The sequence below is a fragment of the Sander lucioperca genome, chromosome 7 (genome assembly GCF_008315115.2).
Source record: "Sander lucioperca isolate FBNREF2018 chromosome 7, SLUC_FBN_1.2, whole genome shotgun sequence".
Classification (NCBI taxonomy): Eukaryota; Metazoa; Chordata; class Actinopteri; order Perciformes; family Percidae; genus Sander; species Sander lucioperca.
In genome coordinates, this window is record NC_050179.1 from 16,974,669 (window position 1) to 16,993,977 (window position 19,309).

At 41.0% G+C, this 19,309-nt stretch overlaps 1 protein-coding gene across 1 annotated transcript in view; it reads right to left on the reverse strand.

The window, feature by feature from the left end:
- Positions 1 to 6,036: 6,036 nt before the first annotated feature.
- Positions 6,037 to 19,309, reverse strand: part of peak1 (pseudopodium-enriched atypical kinase 1) — a 124,528-nt gene continuing 111,255 nt past the window's right edge. The window contains exons 5-6 of the mRNA XM_031316734.2: positions 16,100 to 16,914; positions 6,037 to 10,415 (exon numbers count right to left, since the gene is read on the reverse strand). Of these exons, the coding sequence (XP_031172594.1) occupies positions 9,024 to 10,415; positions 16,100 to 16,914 (2,207 nt within the window). The 3' untranslated portion in view covers positions 6,037 to 9,023. The remainder of the gene's footprint in view (positions 10,416 to 16,099; positions 16,915 to 19,309) is intronic.

Consider the following 19,309-nt stretch of genomic DNA (forward strand, 5'->3'; position numbering starts at 1 on the left):
AAGTGTAGTTCAGGCCTCCCCCCCACCCCCAAATACTCTTCCTCATCATGCCTCCTCAAACTGACTCCCACTAAACCTTCCTGTGGTCCCAAGAACAAATCTCCTTCTCTCTTCTCCTTTATCATTTCAGCTGTCAGGGATGATTCAGTGTGGAATTACATAACTGTCTACACTGGAGGTGGGCAGGGTGCAGTGATGACACCTCTGATAGCAAAACACTCATCTTTATTCAACATCTCATCATCAATTCCCAGTAAATCAAACTACTACTCCTCGCCCTGCTGCCATGCAGTGCAAAGCAAGTAAATTCAAGTTTCAGTTTTCAAATTTGGAGGTGCTGCTTTCTAATAAATGTGCCGATTAACAAAGTCAAAGAATACAATTTTAAAGGGATATTTCACTTTTGGAAAGATGAATATATATTTAAATTGGGTCACTTATGTAGTAGAAATTGGTGGCTTCTAGGCCAAGAAAAGCCAGAAAATGTGTTTTTGGCTCATGTGGATGAAAGACACCAAATCCCAGAATGCACTTGCTTCGCTGCTTTAGCATCTACTCCCAAGCCACGCCTACCGTTTACAGACAGACAGACAGTGAGACAGTCAGCTCAACTCTAAGTATGTTTTATTGTCATTTCAACCATATACACGAAACAACGTTTCACCGTGGCTCAAGTGGTTACACAATTAAAATATATAAAAACGACATTATATAAAAATGACATACGAAACAGGCTACATTTAGTGCACACACATTATATGCTCTGTAAAGTTCAGCTAACACATAGCTACTAGCATTAGCGCTTGGTGGGCTGTAAACACCGAGTATAAACACAGCCGTAAATTTGCGTGGAATGTAGGATGGTCGGCATTTAACAGTCACAAACTCCACCAGCAGTTAACAGTTAGTTGGATACAAGCACCCCATTTCTGCACAAGTCCGTGTTCCACTAGTCTTACCCGGCGACAGAGCAGCCAGCCTGGTAGCTGGATAGTCCGGTACACTGCTGTTCAGCAATGTTTCCACAACAAAAAAACACAGCAGTCTCTGAACTCACGTTGCGAGTTTCGTTGAAGTTGGATGTAGTCCAGTTTGTTGTCTAATGAGCGGACACTTGCAAGCAGGATTGATGGAACAGGTGGCCGGCTAGCGTTAGCTTTCCATCCCGGTGGTACATGTGTGCGGTAGTTTGAATGCACATAATTGTTGTTCTACAATTTCCTTTGGGATGAATAAATCAATCATATCTATCTATGTAAAAGTTTTCTGCTGAGAAGCAAGCGAAGATTCAAGATGGCTGACGCTCGTTTTGCTTCGGAAATCTTCGGAGAAAGACAACAGTCCGACCCCCTATGGGCGGGTTGAAAACATGCGGAAGTATTTCCTACTAGTGGCTGTAGTCCATTGCCTCTGGGCAAAAAATCTTCCGATGACGCAAAAATCGTTGTTTTACGTCATCGGAAGATTTTTTCCAGACCTACAACACAGAGATCTCTCGTCTCAGGGGGACATGAGGGAGGGAAGCACGGTCATTCAAAAATACTACCGTGTTTCTGCTGATACAAAGCTTAATGCTAAATCGGTGAAGTATCCCTTTAACTGCTTTAACCAACCCTGCATTTAGTGATACCAAATATACCTCCCAACTCTGGAAACACTGGAACACGCATCTGTACCTGTTTTAATTATTGTGCATAGCTATTGGTATGTCTGTATGTATGTATGTATGTACAGTCAGGTCCATAAATATTGGGACATCGACACAATTCTAATCTTTTTGGCTCTATACACCACCACAATGGATTTGAAATGAAACGACAAGATGTGCTTCAACTGCAGACTTTCAGCTTTAATTTGAGGGTATTTACATCCAAATCAGGTGAACGGTGTAGGAATTACAACAGTTTGTATATGTGCCTCCCACTTTTTAAGGGACCAAAAGTAATGGGACAATTGGCTGCTCAGCTGTTCCATGGCCAGGTGTGTGTTATTCCCTCATTATCCCATTTACAAGGAGCAGATAAAAGGTCCAGAGTTCATTTCAAGTGTGCTATTTGCATTTGGAATCTGTTGCTGTCAACTCTCAATATGAGATCCAAAGAGCTGTCACTATCAGTGAAGCAAGCCATCATTAGGCTGAAAAAACAAAACAAACCCATCAGAGAGATAGCAAAAACATTAGGTGTGGCTAAATGAACTGTTTGGAACATTCTTAAAAAGAAAGAACGCACCGGTGAGCTCAGCAAAAGACCCGGAAGACCACGGAAAACAACTGTGGTGGATGACCGAAGAATTCTTTCCCTGGTGAAGAAAACACCCTTCACAACATTTGGCCAGATCAAGAACACTCTCCAGGAGGTAGGTGTATGTGTGTCAAAGTCAACAATCAAGAGAAGACTTCACCAGAGTGAATACAGAGGGTTCACCACAAGATGTAAACCATTGGTGAGCCTCAAAAACAGGAAGGCCAGATTAGAGTTTGCCAAACAACATCTAAAAAAGCCTTCACAGTTCTGGAACAACATCCTATGGACAGATGAGACCAAGATCAACTTGTACCAGAGTGATGGGAAGAGAAGAGTATGGAGAAGGAAAGGAACTGCTCATGATCCAAAGCATACCACCTCATCAGTGAAGCATGGTGGTGGTAGTGTCATGGCGTGGGCATGTATGGCTGGGAATGGAACTGGTTCTCTTGTATTTATTGATGATGTGACAAAAGCAGCAGGATGAATTCTGAAGTGTTTCGGGCAATATTATCTGCTCATATTCAGCCAAATGCTTCAGAACTCATTGGACGGCGCTTCACAGTGCAGATGGACAATGACCCGAAGCATACTGCGAAAGCAACCAAGGAGTTTTTTAAGGGAAAGAAGTGGAATGTTATGCAATGGCCAAGTCAATCACCTGACCTGAATCCGATTGAGCATGCATTTCACTTGCTGAAGACAAAACTGAAGGGAAAATGCCCCAAGAACAAGCAGGAACTGAAGACAGTTGCAGTAGAAGCCTGGCAGAGCATCACCAGGGATGAAACCCAGCGTCTGGTGATGTCTATGCGTTCCAGACTTCAGGCTGTAATTGACTGCAAAGGATTTGCAACCAAGTATTAAAAAGTGAAAGTTTGATTTATGATTGTTAATCTGTCCCATTACTTTTGGTCCCTTAAAAAGTGGGAGGCACATATACAAACTGTTGTAATTCCTACACCGTTCACCTGATTTGGATGTAAATACCCTCAAATTAAAGCTGAAAGTCTGCAGTTAAAGCACATCTTGTTTGTTTCATTTCAAATCCATTGTGGTGGTGTATAGAGCCAAAAAGATTAGAATTGTGTCGATGTCCCAATATTTATGGACCTGACTGTATGTATGTTTGTGTGTACGCCTCTTTTAATATGTTATGTGTACTTTTCTATCTGGACCTTGAGTCTGTAAATAAAGTTATTTATATATATATATATATATATATATATATATATATATATATATATATATATATATATATATATATATATATATATAACTTTATATATATATATATAATAAGGCACACTTTATTAAGGGTTTGTTACATTTATATATGTTAAATAATGTATTATTGCTTTATAGATCAGTAGTCAAAGCGTGTTAGTTATAGGAGGATAAACACCAGACACAAGTGTATTAATTATTACGGATATTTAAAGCACTATACATTATTTATTAGCTTTTGATAAAGCCATTAGGCTTTATAATCCAATTAGGAATTCTCTTCATCTTACTTGAGTAATTTATGAGACTCGTTTTAGTTTTACACTTTAAGGACATATTTCTATTTTTATTTGTCTGCCATCTTATTACGCTGCTTGGAAAAATACAGTTTTGCATGTTAAATGTTTGATTAGTTGATCAAATATGATGCACGATCAAAGTTTTTGGGACTGATAAGCAGTTGTATAAGTCACAAGGAGTGACTCCACTCCACTTTACTATCATCCTCAACCTGTTATTATTCCATCTACAGTATGACAAGCAGTTATTGCATCTTTAACACACATTTAAAACACAGAAATTGAAATCAAAATTGAAACAATTACATTTTGATGTATACTTTACTTTCCTACCCAGGGACAATATCACTAAATTACTTATACGTAACAGATGGTAATAGTTATTTCACTATTTCACTTTCCTGCTGAGAATCTCCTACAGCCTCGTGCAGGGACCCTGGCCTCCAGTTTGGCCTGCTTTGACCTCATTCAACTAGATTATTGATTAAGTAAATGGCATCACAATACAGGTAATAAACCTACTGGAGCATCACTCTGGATCCAGACTGATGAATATGAGGACAACAACAACAACAACAACAACAACAACAGGAAATACTCACCACAGCTTAAGGAAGTGGATTTCAAATTAAAGCATTTCCAGTGGGTCCTGGAAGAGATGCACAACACCAACACCGTACACGGTTATAGCAAACATCGTAAGGAGCAGTGAACAACACGTTTTATTCCTTATTATTTTTCCCACTTCTGCAGGGTCAGGGTCTGCAAGGGTCAGGTAAATGATATGAACACTTAGATCAAATGTAGCACAGGATGCAGTTATAGCAGATATACTGTGCACTGGCCATGCTCTCAGCTGTAGTGACATTGGATGGTGGATGAAGACAGAAAAACAAACAGAGCATGATGAACAGGAATAATGAGATTTAAAATCAACTCTGCTTGCGGTAATTTGCCAGATGTGCCTACGTGAAATACACTAAATCTGAAAAGACAGAAATAGAGCATCCTAATAATCCACATTTTCTGTAAAACACACATCTGTGAACCTCCTCATTTCCTCTTTTTCAATGAGAAAAAATGAGTAAGACAGCTGAGTAAGACACACTTTATAAGATAAGAGTATAATCTCAGTCTAGACAGCATCATCCCATCTTTTTGGTTCAACTTTGTCCTTTTGCTGTAAAAGCTTGTCAACATTTTCGCTTTTTTGTCCTGCAAAATTCAAACAGCATGTTTTCACAGCTGTCATCCACACTGAGCTGAATGTGGCATAAATTAAAGTAAAACTAAACAGTGGAATAGTTAATAAGAGGCTCAGTGCATTCTGCTTTTTTCTTTGCCTTTTGAATGTCTCCATCTGGTGGTGGAGCTACTGTAGTGGTGTTGGCACAGAAATACCTTATATTCCAATACAAGCAATGTACAAAACACCCTTTACTGAGTCTGAGTGACTCATACATGTGTTGTAAAATTCATAGTGTTGTGGTGGCTTAAACAGTAACTTCTAGCCACTCGAGTTTGTAATAAAAAATTATACAAGGAATGTTATTGACATGTCTTGTATCTTATATCTTATAGATGCTCAATAACAGTCCCATAATGTCACTGGCCAATAGTGAGCTGGTAAGAAATGTGGTGCTTAAGGGTAGCTGTTGGGCAATATAACTAAATTAGAAAGTATCTTTAAATCCTAAATCTAATATTCTGAAAAACTAACTAAATAACTCTCTGGGCTCTTCATCTTTAAGATACATGGGCTACTTTGAGATATTGCAGCAAAGGAACATAAGACGTGCAAGTTCTTAAAATTCAAAGAAAAAAATCCAATTCATTGCAGGTTTCTCTTGAGTTTTAAAAAATTCACAGGGCATTGGTTGATGTTCCAAACCCTTGAGAAGACGAATGTTTCCAGTTTTAGTATGGCCACTGTAAATAATTTAAAGACTCATTATCAGCCCAGGGCTTCAGGAAGGTACTTATTTTACTGATGAAATCTGTAGCATCAGTCCAGGTCCAAATTGACTTAAAATAAAGGGTTTCACTACACAAACCTCGTAAAAATGTAATAAAATACTTGAGTGGGATTGAAAAAGACTCAAATAAAAACCATCACCATAAATTCAGTTTTAATCTACTCAAATACAGAACCACTAGTTGAAACTCCTTCTTTTTACAATCTGTACAGTTCCTATGAAGTCATTATTCTCTACTGGAGGGTAAAATCAAGCGTACCACAACAGCAATAACACAATGGCACAGAGTGTATATAAAAACATATATTTATTGTTCTGTTACTGTTGGTTAACTTGATCAACAATAAATGGTGGCAGGCCAGGCGATAAACTGTACACATATTAATAGAAAGCCTTAGAGAGCTTCGGTATTTTTCTGTTCAGTGGCAATTAACAATGCAAAGAGAGAAAAACAATATTCGCTACAGGCCATACAGTTGATGAATGTTGTGTTTTAATGGTGCGTTCAAAAGACATCCTTCAGCCTCTTTTCAAAGTGGTTCATCTCCTAAGCAGATACCTTTCCAACAGGGGTAAAAATACTGTACGTTTTTCAGCATATTAATGCTCCTTATCATGTGGCTTGAAGAACAAGTTCTTTTTCATGTATCCTTTGTTTAGGACAGTGATAACTACTCACCTTTTTCTTCCCCCCAAAACGAACAAGGCTGAAGAAAGTCAAGCAAAGCTTTAAAAATGAATGATATTTAGACCCTAAAGACAGAAATAGAGGTGCTCTGTACTTGACAAAATAGCGTGTGGATTAAAATAGATAAAGGTTATATATATATTTATACTATATATAAAGGCTTAAATCTCTAGATACAAGGACAGCCACCAGTGCTGTCCACACACATTCCTTAGTACACAAACTCTTTAATGCAGCAACAAACTCACTTACTAACCTGCTTTGTCTCATTTTCGCTCCCTGGACCATTACATCACGTACTGTACATCTGCAGTAAAAGGATCACAGGATCCTGATCCCAAAAGTACATTTTCCCACCAGTGACAAGCTGAACTGCTGCAGTTAACCAGAGGAAATAAAGTAAACCGGTGGATGCAAAGCCTTTTTGCAGAGTCAGTTTGAAAGCATCGTCCACCCGGATGCATATCAAGGGAACATTCTGCACAGAAGTACTGTTCAATTTGGAGTTTCTATAAAGATGCTTCAGGGTGTTGGATCAACATAACCACAAATAAACCCATCTGTATAAAACTCAAAATGTTAACCGTTTCTTATGGGGAAGCGGAGGCTTGTGTTCATATTACTTACAGTGACTCCATGCTGAAAGGTGGTGATCAATAACACAGAGCTAATTTCATTAAAGCAGAATTTTATCTGTTGAGTGACAAGCAGTGAGCAGGATCTGCCGTCCTATTGGCCGGATAACGACGAAGCGGAAGGGTAACAAGGCAGGAGGAATGGAAGCAAGTCTCGACTCATTGGTTGAGTTTCTCTTCAAAGCTGTGGTTGCTTGTTACCCAAAGAGTTTATGTGTGAAACAAAGTGGTTCAGTTGGAAGCGGAGTGTCTCTGAAGTGGATGAGACCAGGTCCAAAATGTCTGTTTCAATCCAGGCAAACCTTGACATTCCGCACACTGCAAAACAAATAAATCCAGTTCCTAAAATTCACGGGTAACTTTTCTCAGTCTCTCCTGCATCATCATGTCCTCCGTCTCCATCGAGAAGCGCCAACGTTCAGGCTGAATGTGCAAATGTCACCCATAACGCAGAACCGTTCGAAAACAACTTGACAAAAACAACACAATGGACAAAGAAGAGCTTTTTGCAGTCCTGGAAACATCCCTGTCTCCCATCCACTGTAAGAAGTTCTTTACACTTTTTTTTAATTTGCAGGATTTAACTGAAATTAATCAGTTTATGTGCCACAAAACTAATGGAAGAGACGATTAGTAAAAGACTGCATACAAATGTTCATATGCTGTTACCTCCAAAGGAAATAATAAACAAAGATATTAATTGCACATATTCTCTGAAAACTGCAAAGCCCAAATTAGCTCAGTGTTCATCACCTACCTCGTTCAAAGCCCTGTGCAGAAGTGTAAAGTATGGTATGAAACAACAGCATTTACGGGGGTAACTTGTGGTGAATTTAACTCCAGACTGGCTTTCGAATGTTAAAACCATAAAGAGTGACAATTCACTGTTTTAAACTGAGTCTCTGAGCTGTGCGAACTTTGGGACTGACAACAAATCTAGATACTGTAATCATGTCTGACTGCAAAGTAAAGTCAAATAAACATCTCTTGTAGAAACATCTCCAAACTGCCTAAGTTGACAATTTGTTGCAGATCTTTGGCTTCAGTGGTAAAACATATTTCACTTTTGCAATCAGTTTAGATTCAAACAAATGATTGCACTCTGATTAGATTAGATTTTGAAGACAGCCATCAGGCTTTGTCCTCTTCATGGTTAGGAAAATTTGTTTAGAATTTTCTTTTTACATTTCTTTTTTTTATATTCCCTTCATCTTTACAGATTTCAAATCTGCGTCTTTTCCAAAATGAACTGTTGCTTAAAATCCAACACTGAGTTAAATCTCCATTTCTGATGCTTTCTCAAGTTTTCTCAACAGAAACTGAGAACTTTGAAGGAAACTAACTGTGGTGCATCTTTAAATGTTCTTTTCTATAGAATATTGTAAAATCTCAAATGTTTTCCATTTGACAGTGCCTCAAATAAATCCTGGAGACAGCTGCTGATGCAAACTACATCTAACATATAGCTATGACAAGTCTGCAGAAATCCTTCACACACAATTGGTAAATATCTTCAATCTGGAACTGGTGGAGTGTTTTAATACACATGAGATGTGACCAGCTAAAGAAACAGATGAAGTGAATAATGAGGAGATGTCTGGAACGTCACTGCAATGTTTCAGTTTGTCTTGGACTGGTTCAGAGAAGAATGGCGGATAGCCACTTCATTTGCTGGACTCTTAACCATCCCGCTGCTATTAATGAGTGCTAAGAATAACGCTGATCATGAAGCCTAGCCTGTTTGATGGGAATACAGCCTCTCACTCTATGGATTGACTTGTCCGTGAAGACAACACAGACATTGCACAACCAGCTGTTTAGTTTTAGGTGAGCCCTGTGGCTGCTGCAACAACAAAAGCTGACTATTAGCTTACATCACACATTAGCGGCAGCAGAGGGACCACACGGGGGAAGTTGGATCTGTTACCATAGTAACAGCTGGCTGGAAGAACTCACAGTGGCTGTGACTGAGTCAGGTGGAGGGTGTGTGTTTGATGTGTTTGAGTTTGGCCCGGCGCTGCGTGCGCTGGCTGGCCCTGGTTCTGGGCCTGAAGGTGTGGCTGCGGCTGCTGCAGGATGTGCACCACCCGGCTCAGGGTGTCCGTGGTGGCAAACGCCAGATATTGGCAGCACAGCCAGTCCTCCAGGCTCACGCCGCAAGCCGCGTCCAGCGAGCGCTCTGCAAACTTGATCATCATTAGAGTCCGCTTCAGGTCCAGCCAGTTCTGGAGGGTGGCCTCGCGCTGGCTGGAAGTGGTCCCTGACATGGGACCCGTGCTGCTGCAGCCCAGTGCCTGAAACAAGTCCTCCCGAGGGCCCCAGAGCAGGCACTGCAGGCAGGCGCGGGCCTCGGACATGCGGATCCTTTCAGAGGGGTTGACGGTGAGCAGTAACCTGGCCAGCTGCTGCAGACCCTGTGAATAGAGCGATCTGACAGGCAGTGGCGGCAGGTCGGCCCAGGTGTACTCCCGCTCCTTCAGCTCCGGCGCCTCCTCGAAGGGGTTGGGCCGGTGCAGCATCTCATAGATGAGAATCCCAGTCTGGAACTCGTCACACTTGCGGTACTGAGTCGCTGTGACAATCTCGGGTGCGAGGCGTGACTGGTCGCGTAGCGTACCGGGGTCGGAGGCAATGAGAGTGCTTTTCTGTTTTGCTTGAGAGAAGTTACTGATGATGAGGCGGGCGGGGCAGGTGGCATTGGCGGCGGCAGCAGTAGCAGCACCGGCAGAGGTTGCACCAGAACATCCGCCGCCGCCACTGCTGCTGTTGCTGTTGTTGTTGGGCTCAAGAACGTCCAGATTCCAGGGGCTGCCAGGTTGGCAGTGGACCAGCAGCAGGTTTTCCAGTCGCAGGTCACAGTGGGTCACGTGATAAGGTTTCATGTGCTCCAGGCCGGAGCACAGCTGCAGCAGCAGGAGACAGACCTGACGCTCGTACAGCTCCGGGTTATGAGTATGACGTGCCACGCCTTCTCGGACAAAGTCAGCCACCGTCTGGAAAGGCACCTCGCGTGTGATGACCACCACTCGGCTCCTCAAGCGGCCAATGGTGTTCATGTGACCTGCTGTCGGGGTTTCATCTAATTTACGATTTGGAGCTTTGGAGTCTGTCGCCTTGGCTTCAGTCTTAATCTCTTTTTCTTTCTCCTTCAGCCTGTTTACATCTTCCTCCTCATCATCTTCCTCCTCAGCTTCTTCCTCTTCCCAGGGCAGCAGGCGGGCGGGGACATCAGCCAGGAAGTGTCCACAGTCTTGCTGGATGTTGAAGTGCACAGCCAGGCTCTGTCTCACTGCAAGGCTGTGGAAAAATTGCTGCTGGGTCTCCTTCACTTTGCTCCGACAGATCTGGAGAAGCAAAGATAAGAAAGAGAATGTTTTCAGCACTGTAAGGTTTGAGCTCTCAAACCTCTCATGATAAAGCTATTTGTGAATTAACAATTTGCCAAATTATCGATTTTGCTATAAAGGACATTCTGTATGTTTTTTGTTATACACAAATCCCATAAAAAGACAATGAATAGACCCTACTAACAAATATTGTCGGTGTATTCAAAGCCTCATATATCTTGCCATAGAGCTGCATTGTTGTCCAATAACTATTCAAATGCACTAATGAGCCACTCTGTTGCACTGGGTGTCATTTTCCTATATTACTATAAACATGGGTGCTGTGCTTTAATTGGAGTGAGTCCCTTATACATATACGTCCTGCTGTCGGAAAATCGTCACCAAATGTCCATTAATCTGCAGCAAAAAATAGTCCCCTCTCTGAGCAATGTTTGCTAAAAAGAACATTGCCCAGCTGCTTCAGAAAATTATTCAAACTAAAAACTTTTTTTTCTTAAACTATATATTTTAGACTTGTTGTTAAGATGAAGGGGGGGGGCATATCTAGAGCTGCAAAGATGAATGGATTAGCTGTCTATTAAATTAAAATTAAAATAAACTATTAAATGAATCGCCAACTATGTTGATAATGATTCAAATTCTCTGATTCCAGCTTCCTAAATGTGATTTTTTTTGTTTTGTTTCTTTACTCATCTATGACAGTTAACAGAATATCTTTGAGTTGTGGACAATACAAGACATTCACTAATTTTTGACATTTTATAGACCAAACAACAGATCAATTAATCAAGAAAAAAATGGCACATTAATCGACAATTGAAATAATGGTTAGTTGCGCCTGAAGAAGACCCAGCAGGGTCGAAATGTTGCCTTTGTATTAAATATGGGAGTTTAAAGCGGTGTTGCGGACATTACATTTTTTCACTTTAGTATTTTTGATTTGTCCTGCACCTGCCAGAAGGTGGGATGTGCACACAATTACTTTTATAAAAATAGTTGCAGCCCAAGCCATATCGACGCACATTTTTAATGCCTCTCCTGGAAGACATTCATAGTGTTGCACTCGGTTGTTTCCATGAAAACTGACAGAAACAGTTGTGTAAATATTGTATTGAATGATAAAAAAGAGAGCTAGCTGCCCCCTTAAGACATTGTTGTTTTTTTTTCTCATGGACCAAAAGCAAAAATATGCAATAACACTAGCCTTATCCTTAACTTTTAAATGATGAAAGCTGATGTTTGGGAAACTTTCTTAACAACGCAGTCTTCTGCAACATCAGGAGACCTCCAAGATTAAAGATGTTTTCTGTTTCAAAACTCTCTGTCCAAACTCTGTTTCTCTAGATCATATCCATTAAAGGTATTTAAAGCGAAGAGAAGCAGCGAGCAGACTTCAGGCTGTCACCGACAGCAGCTAGAGCTCGTCTCGGTCTCCTAAACCACAGTGACAGCCTCTGCAGCTTTCTACACTTTGATCAGAGCGCAGAGGAGAAAAGCCAAGTCAAGGATAGGATCTCTACACAGACATGACAACATTCACTCAAATATCAGCAAAAGGACGAAGTCACGACATATCACTGAGATATGTTTGGTTGAACAATGGTTTCACTTTTTCTTCAAACTAATAATGTTGTTTATTCATAATTATCTCAGACACATTAACCTACAGTATGTACAGATTTGCAGTCATCACCAACATTAGCAAACATTTCAATAACTAAAATATTAGTTGTTAAGATTAAGAGAAAGAATCTGTGACAAGACAAACCAAAATTAATATTATGACAGTGGGTGTTATAGTAAGAAGTAAATCTTGTTATGTATTTCTGATCTCATGTATTGTTAAGGATGGCATACTTTGTCTAATTTGATCAGTATCCCTTGAGGATGCATTGCATTTTTATTTGTTTCTTTCTTAATCATGCAAAAAGAAAGTGGGGAATTCCCGCACACCGACTGAAAGCAATATTACATTACATATTTTTTTTTATTTTTTTTTTTACATACCCCCACATTGGGAGCAATATTTAGTTTTATACATAATAATATTTGCTCAAGGACACTTCGACATGTGGACAGAAGAGGAGGATCAAACCACTAACCCTATGATTCTTGATAAAAAGCAAGACATGGAACATGTATGAAAAATTACATAAAATTGACACTAAATGATCACATTTATGTAATGAACCACATTCAACTGTTCTGTATTATATCAGACAAAACTCTTCACGTGTAAAACAGAAGTAAGTCTTTAAGTAATAAGGTTGCAATAAAACTGTGTGTACTTTTATTGCTGCTACCTCAATCATTTAACTTTATTACTTCTATTAAGGGTGACTTGCACCTTGGTGGTCTCTTTGACATAATTTATGTACAGTTTATTAGATTGTAATGAGGGATGAAGAACTCTTCCTTTCAAACACACTGTGCAACTCTTTAGGAATGTTCACTGGATATTTGTTTAAACATGTTGGCTGGGACTGCAGCTGGCTACGGATCATTCTATGAGTACATTTTTGTGTAGTATTTTGATGCCAAATTTTGCAGGCCGTATTTCTGGTTGTAACACAAAGTTCCGAGTTAACATGCAATCAGTTTCATTTAGTGTTTCCTCGTTTCTTTAATGCTGACATTTCAGAGATACTTCAAAGCTTCAAAGCGCACGACTCACTCACTGAATTCCTCTGAGAGTCCCGAATTCACACAAACATGCTAAAGGTGGATTATGAATAATTAGCACCGCATTAAAAATATCACAGCATGTAACAACTCATTTGCAGGAGGATCAACTACACCTACGGGGTTAAGGACGGCAGGAACACAACTGGGCCACATTAAAATGGAGAGTTGGGGAAAGTTTAAGTAGCTAGGGCCTATTTGTGTTCTGCTGCTCCTGGTTGCCTTATTTATGGATGAGCATAAAAAACAAGACTTTCTCTTGAAAGCCTGCTGCTAATATGATGGCAAAGCTTGCTTTGAAGTGCTGTGGAGCTCAGAGAGTTCATACCCCGTGAATAATACAACCTTCATTTATATCTGCCTCTCTTCCGTAAGCTTCCGACACCCACCTCTCTCTCCTCTCTCTAACACACACACACACAATACCACAAGCAGACAAAACTGCTACCCTCACACAATTACATATGTGAAAAAAACAAAACAAACACATGAACACTGGTTTTACTGCACAAGGTCGGCCCCTAAAGGCTCTAAGATTAAGTGCCAGCACAAACACCTTCCTCCGCCTTGTCTAAGGCAGTGGGAGGGTAGGTGGGTATCTTCAAATCCATTTCGATGCAGGGAGAAAGCAAAGCAAGGACTCAAAAAATAAACAAACACACACAAATGAATTCAAACTTTTAAGATGGTGAAAATAAGCTGTTCGTAGCAATATTTGTTAAAAGCATACACTATAAACTACTCACTTTATGCCAGACTAAAGCGTATGTATGTGGGTGAACACAATATGTTGATTGGAAAGTGGGACAAACTAGCTCAACTTACTGTATGTTTCAGGGTCATACAAAGGATTTCAAATAGTATTACTTAACAAACTGCACTGAATGAACCAAATTAGGTTCTCTCAATACCAATTCAAGGAATACAATCATAGAACAGTCTGTGATTCTTATACACTGTGTACAGAATTATTAGGCAAGTTGTATTTTTGAGGATTCATTTTATTATTGAACTTATTGAACACTACAGCGCTCACAGTCAATCCAAAATGTTAATAAACCTCAATCCTGAATATTTAAGGAAGTAAAAGTGAGATTTTGGCTTTCTAATGAGAAAATCTGTGTGCAGAATTATTAGGCAACTCTATGTGTGCAGAATTATTATGCAGCTAAATGAAAAATGAAAATGTTACCATCTCACTTGTTAAATTTGCATCTGTTAAAGTGAGAATAAAAATAAATAAATAATAAAAATCAGTGACCAATATAGCCACCCTTCTTTTCAATAATAGTTATAAGCCTTCCATTCATGGAGTCTGTCAGTTTCTTGATCTGTTGATGATCAACTTTTTGTGCAGCAGCCACCACAGCCTCCCATACACTGTTCAGAGAGCTGTACTGTTTTCCTTCAGCATAAATCTTCCGTTTAAGAAGGACCCACAAGTTCTCAATAGGGTTTAGATCAGGTGAGGAAGGGGGCCATGTCATTATTCTGTCATCTTTGAGGCCTTTACTGGCTCTCCACGCAGTGGAGTACTTTGATGCATGTGATGGAGCATTGTCCTGCATAAAAATCATGGTCTTCTTGAAAGATGCAGACTTTTTCCTGTACCACTGCTTGAAGAATGTACCTTCTAAGAACTGGCAGTAGGTTTGGGAGTTCATTTTGACTCCATTTTCAACCCGAAAAGGTCCAACTAGCTCATCTTTAATAATGCCAGCCCATACCATCACCCCACCTCCACCTTGCTGTCGTCTGAGTCGAAGTGGAGCTCTGTGCCCATTACTGATCCAGCCACGGGCCCATCCATCTGGTCCGTCAAGAGTCACTCTCATCTCATCAGTCCATAAAACCTTTGAAAAATCTGTCTTCAGATATTTCCACGCCCAGTCTTGACGTTTCAACTTATGTTTCTTGTTCAGTGGTGGTCGGATTTCAGCCTTCCTTACCTTGGCCATTTCTCTGAGCACTGAACACCTTGTACTTCTGGGCACTCCAGGTAGGTTGCAGTTCTGAAATATGACAGCACTGGAGGATAATGGGTTCCTGGTAGCTTCACGTTTGATTCTCCTCAAATCTTTGGCAGTTAATTTGCGGGTTTTTTTCTCAACACGTTTCTTGCGAGTCTTTTGAGTATTTGCTACAAAACGTTTGATAGTTCTGTGATCACGCCACAATGTCTTAGCAATTTCAAGAGTGCTGCATCCCTCTGAAAGACTTTACAACTTTTGACTTTTTGGAGTCAGTTAAATCTCTTTTTCTGCCCATTTTGCCTGAGGAGAAGAAGCTGCCTAATAATTATGCACACCTTGATATAGGGTGTTGATGTCCTTAGGCCACACCCTACCTCATTACACAAACACACATCACCTGAAATGCTTAAATCCAATAAGCATTCAAGTTTATATAGCTTGGAGTTGGAAAAAATGCATAAAAATTATGATATGGTCCAAATACTCATTTGCCTAATAATTCTGCACACAGTGTAGTTACATTTAGTGGTTTCACGTGGAATCAGCACCAGGGCTGCAACTAACAATTATATTCGTTTTTGATTAATCTGCTAAATATTTTCTTGATTTATAGATAATGGTTGGTCAATGAAATGTATGTTATAAAACAGAACAAAAATCAAATCCTCACATTAGAGAAGCTGGAGCAAGATAATGTCTAGCATGTTTGCCTCAAATGTATTTTACCTGAATTAAAAACATTAAACCTCTTGTTTTACATTTTCTAGACACAAAAATTCAAAGGTGCATCATGTTGCGTTTACTAGATAAAACTTGGCAGGAGAAGCAAGCATGAGACGGAATAGTTCAATTTCAGTAAACCTTATGGACTTTAATTACATCTCTCTGGGCCCTGAGGCTAGAGGCAGCATATTGTATCCTTTATATTATACTTGTGTTGTACTGTGCATGAAAATGGAATGGGTCAATCCGCATGTTGTCATTCGGAAGAACAACCAGATCTATAAACAGAACTGGACATCTTACCTTGATGGCGTAGTTGACCAGTGGGTCCTTGGCGTAGGAGGCAGTGTAGTATACAGCGTCCCCCGCCTCACAGCAGGGTTTCCCAGTGGTCAGCCTGAAGTGGGACCAGCTGTCAGTGCCGAATCTCAAGTGATCCTTCTGACCAGCCATGAAACGGTCCTCGCACTTTGCTGCCAGCTTCCGCAGCGTGTCCGTGTGGAGCCCCCGGATCCTCCCCACCACCTCATCCCAGCTGTCTAACCCCCTGTATAGAGCAGGTCTCTGGGGGTTGGAGCCTCCAGCAGCAGCACCTCGACCTGTTGTCCGAATCCTTCCAGCCAGAGACTCTGTACTCGGGTAGACCCGCCTCTCTCTGCCAGCAGTGGCACTGGGTGCAGCAGATGCAGGTTGAGGAACCAGGGAGGACATGCTGTTAGTCGGGCGGCCCTTGTTGGTAGCCGTGGCAGCTGATGACCTCTCCAGGGAGTCACCGCTCTCGTGGTCTTGGACCCGATGAGGCTCAGAGCTGAGAGAGGAGCTCTGACTAGCTGTTTCCCAGGTAGAGTCCAAGTCGTAGATAGGGTTGGCCACACTCAGGTTGGTGCCCCCAGGCCTAGCCTCAGCCCGCGGTCTCAGGCCTCCCTGGACTGCCTCTTTGCATACCAGGTTTGGTTCGGTACTGGAGCGAGGTACAGCCTTCTTAGGTAGTGGTGGGGGTGTGGCCTTGGGGGCCGGCTGGTCAGCGAGGCCGTCCAGGTCGATGGAGGCCAAGGTATCGTTGGATGCTTTGATGTTTCGTGGCTGTTTCAGTGGGATCATGTTGGCTCTGGATTGACCTGGAGAAAAAGAAAGATAACAACATGTGTGTTGCATGAACAACGATGAACACAATTTAAACTGAGTGCTTGAATTACTGGGATTTTACTTTCAAATTTTGATTCGTTGATTTATTTTCCTCAAATCATTGATTTTGAAAATGTTGGCGAAAAAAGGCAAATGTTTCAGGTCTTAAAAGGTCCTTTTCGTCAGCTAGAAAATTAATATTACTCAATTGGAAGTCTCCACTGTCCCCATGTTTCCGGAGGTGGCTCAATGAAATGCTTTCTATGGCTAAGATGGAACAAATTCATATTTTTACAAAAGGAATTCACAAAAATACGTTTTGAAGGTGTGGAAACCATTTTTGATATTGCTTGATGAGACCGATATGTCTGATTTGTGCGTTTGCTGCTATGCTACGCCCTTAATCTGAGCATGCTTTGATCTTGCACTCTGACAGCCCTTCACCTATGTGTGTGTGTGTGCGGTTTTTTGTTTTGTTTTTGTTTCTTGCTTTTTTGTCTTGTCTAGTTTACTGTGTGACTGTTGTAAGAAAAATTTAAAATAACATATAAAAAAATGTGGTCCTTTTTGTGATTTTACCCGTCGAGAGTGGTTGTAATGGTCTGATAAATTATCACTCAATGTGACTTTCACAAAAGTCAAATCAGAATCCCTCACAGCTGAAAAGGATAAAAATGACACCCGAAACACAAATCATTCCACAGTCTTTGGCCACCAGCTTCCCCAGAGCTTCTTGTTCCTCCCACATGGCGTTTTTAGCCACCCACTGGCTTGCTGCCTCTCATGGAGACGAGAGGCTCGACACGAGGTTCTATGCTGCGGCACGTGAGGGAACTGGTGGCCCTGAGGAAAATTCAAGCCAGAGAGCAGGACAGCTGGGCACAAGTCGTCCCTCCAACCATCCAGCTGCCCGACTCATCAGTTCAGTTCTACAGTTCTGTTCTGCAACAAGACTTAAAGAGGCAGCGTGGAGAGCACATTTATCACTGGCTTCAAGTGACCTTATTTTTCTGGGATGGTGGTGGGAGGAAATTGGAGAGTTAAGGGGTCGATTGGACTCCCTCGATGCTCTCTGGAGTCGAGGACCACAGAGGCAGATGGGTCAGAGACAAGTGTCTCATAAGATGAATAGAACAAAGGAGCCGCACCGCTTGCATGATGGGAATGAAACAGCCTGATAGTTTTAACAGAGTGGGCGTACTACAAGGTCACACTGCGCAGCTTTGCACTCACCAGGGAATACCTCCAATTTCTTGGAGGATCACAATGAGAGGCTGCTGAGTGTTTTAGAATGATGTCTTTCAGTCCCATCTTTCGCCAAATTACTTTTCCCGTCCCTACAGTAAAGGCATCTGCTTGAACATGCGGTTTCTCTTTGCGCAGTGCAAATGCTACGGATCACAAACTCTTGTTAAACGATACGAGTGACTCATCACGTGTTTGTCACGCTGCCATCATCTTAAGCAAGGAAAAGAAGCCTTAAGACAGAGCTGTTAGAATAAAATAAATCAGTCTTGGTAATCCTCCCTGGAACGGGTATATTTAATGTGTCCCTCCACCAATCTGCAGTAATCCATCCAAGAAAACAACCGTCTCCGTCGTCCAGTCGTACGCATCTTCTGTTGCAGCAATGTGACTTCACTGAATTACATAACCCTAACTCAGTCCGTGATTGTCATTTCAAAATCAAGAATACTTTTTTATAATTATAATACACAGAAATAAATGTGAGGATAAAACAACCTGCACAGAGGGCTTACAAACCCATTATGGCTCATATGAACATGTCACCTTACAACAAACAACCTAATGAAATTAGGGCTGCAACTAATTATCAGTAATCTGCCAATTATTTTCTCAATTGATCCTTTAGTCTATGGAATGTCAAAATACATTAAAATGTGGCCATCAAAATGTTTTCAGAGCCTAAGTTGACGTCTTCAAATGTCTTTCTTTGTGGGGGAGACCTCTAGCTCACCGAGTAAGAGCGTGCGCCCCATGTAGGCTGAGTCCTTTGCAGCGGTCCAGGTTCGAGTCCGACCTTTTTACTTGTGTCCATAAAAAAGTGGAAAGTCCCAATCCCTCCAAAATCTGCTCCGGATTAAAAAGATAATTGTATTTTCTTATACTCTCAAACACAGAGACTAATGTGTCTGAATCAACTCTTTTGCTACTGCTTTCTTTTTCCTTAATCCAAATCTGGGTACCAACACATGCAAATTCAGAGGTACAGTATCAAACATTATTTGGCAGGATTGGATTCATGATTTCCTTTCTCTTTAAGTATATATTTAGAGTCTAAATCTATACTACAATTTACTGTTTAGTCATCTCCTCATAGACTGGACTTGACACAGCTAACACATTCAAATTGAAAGAAAAGTGACT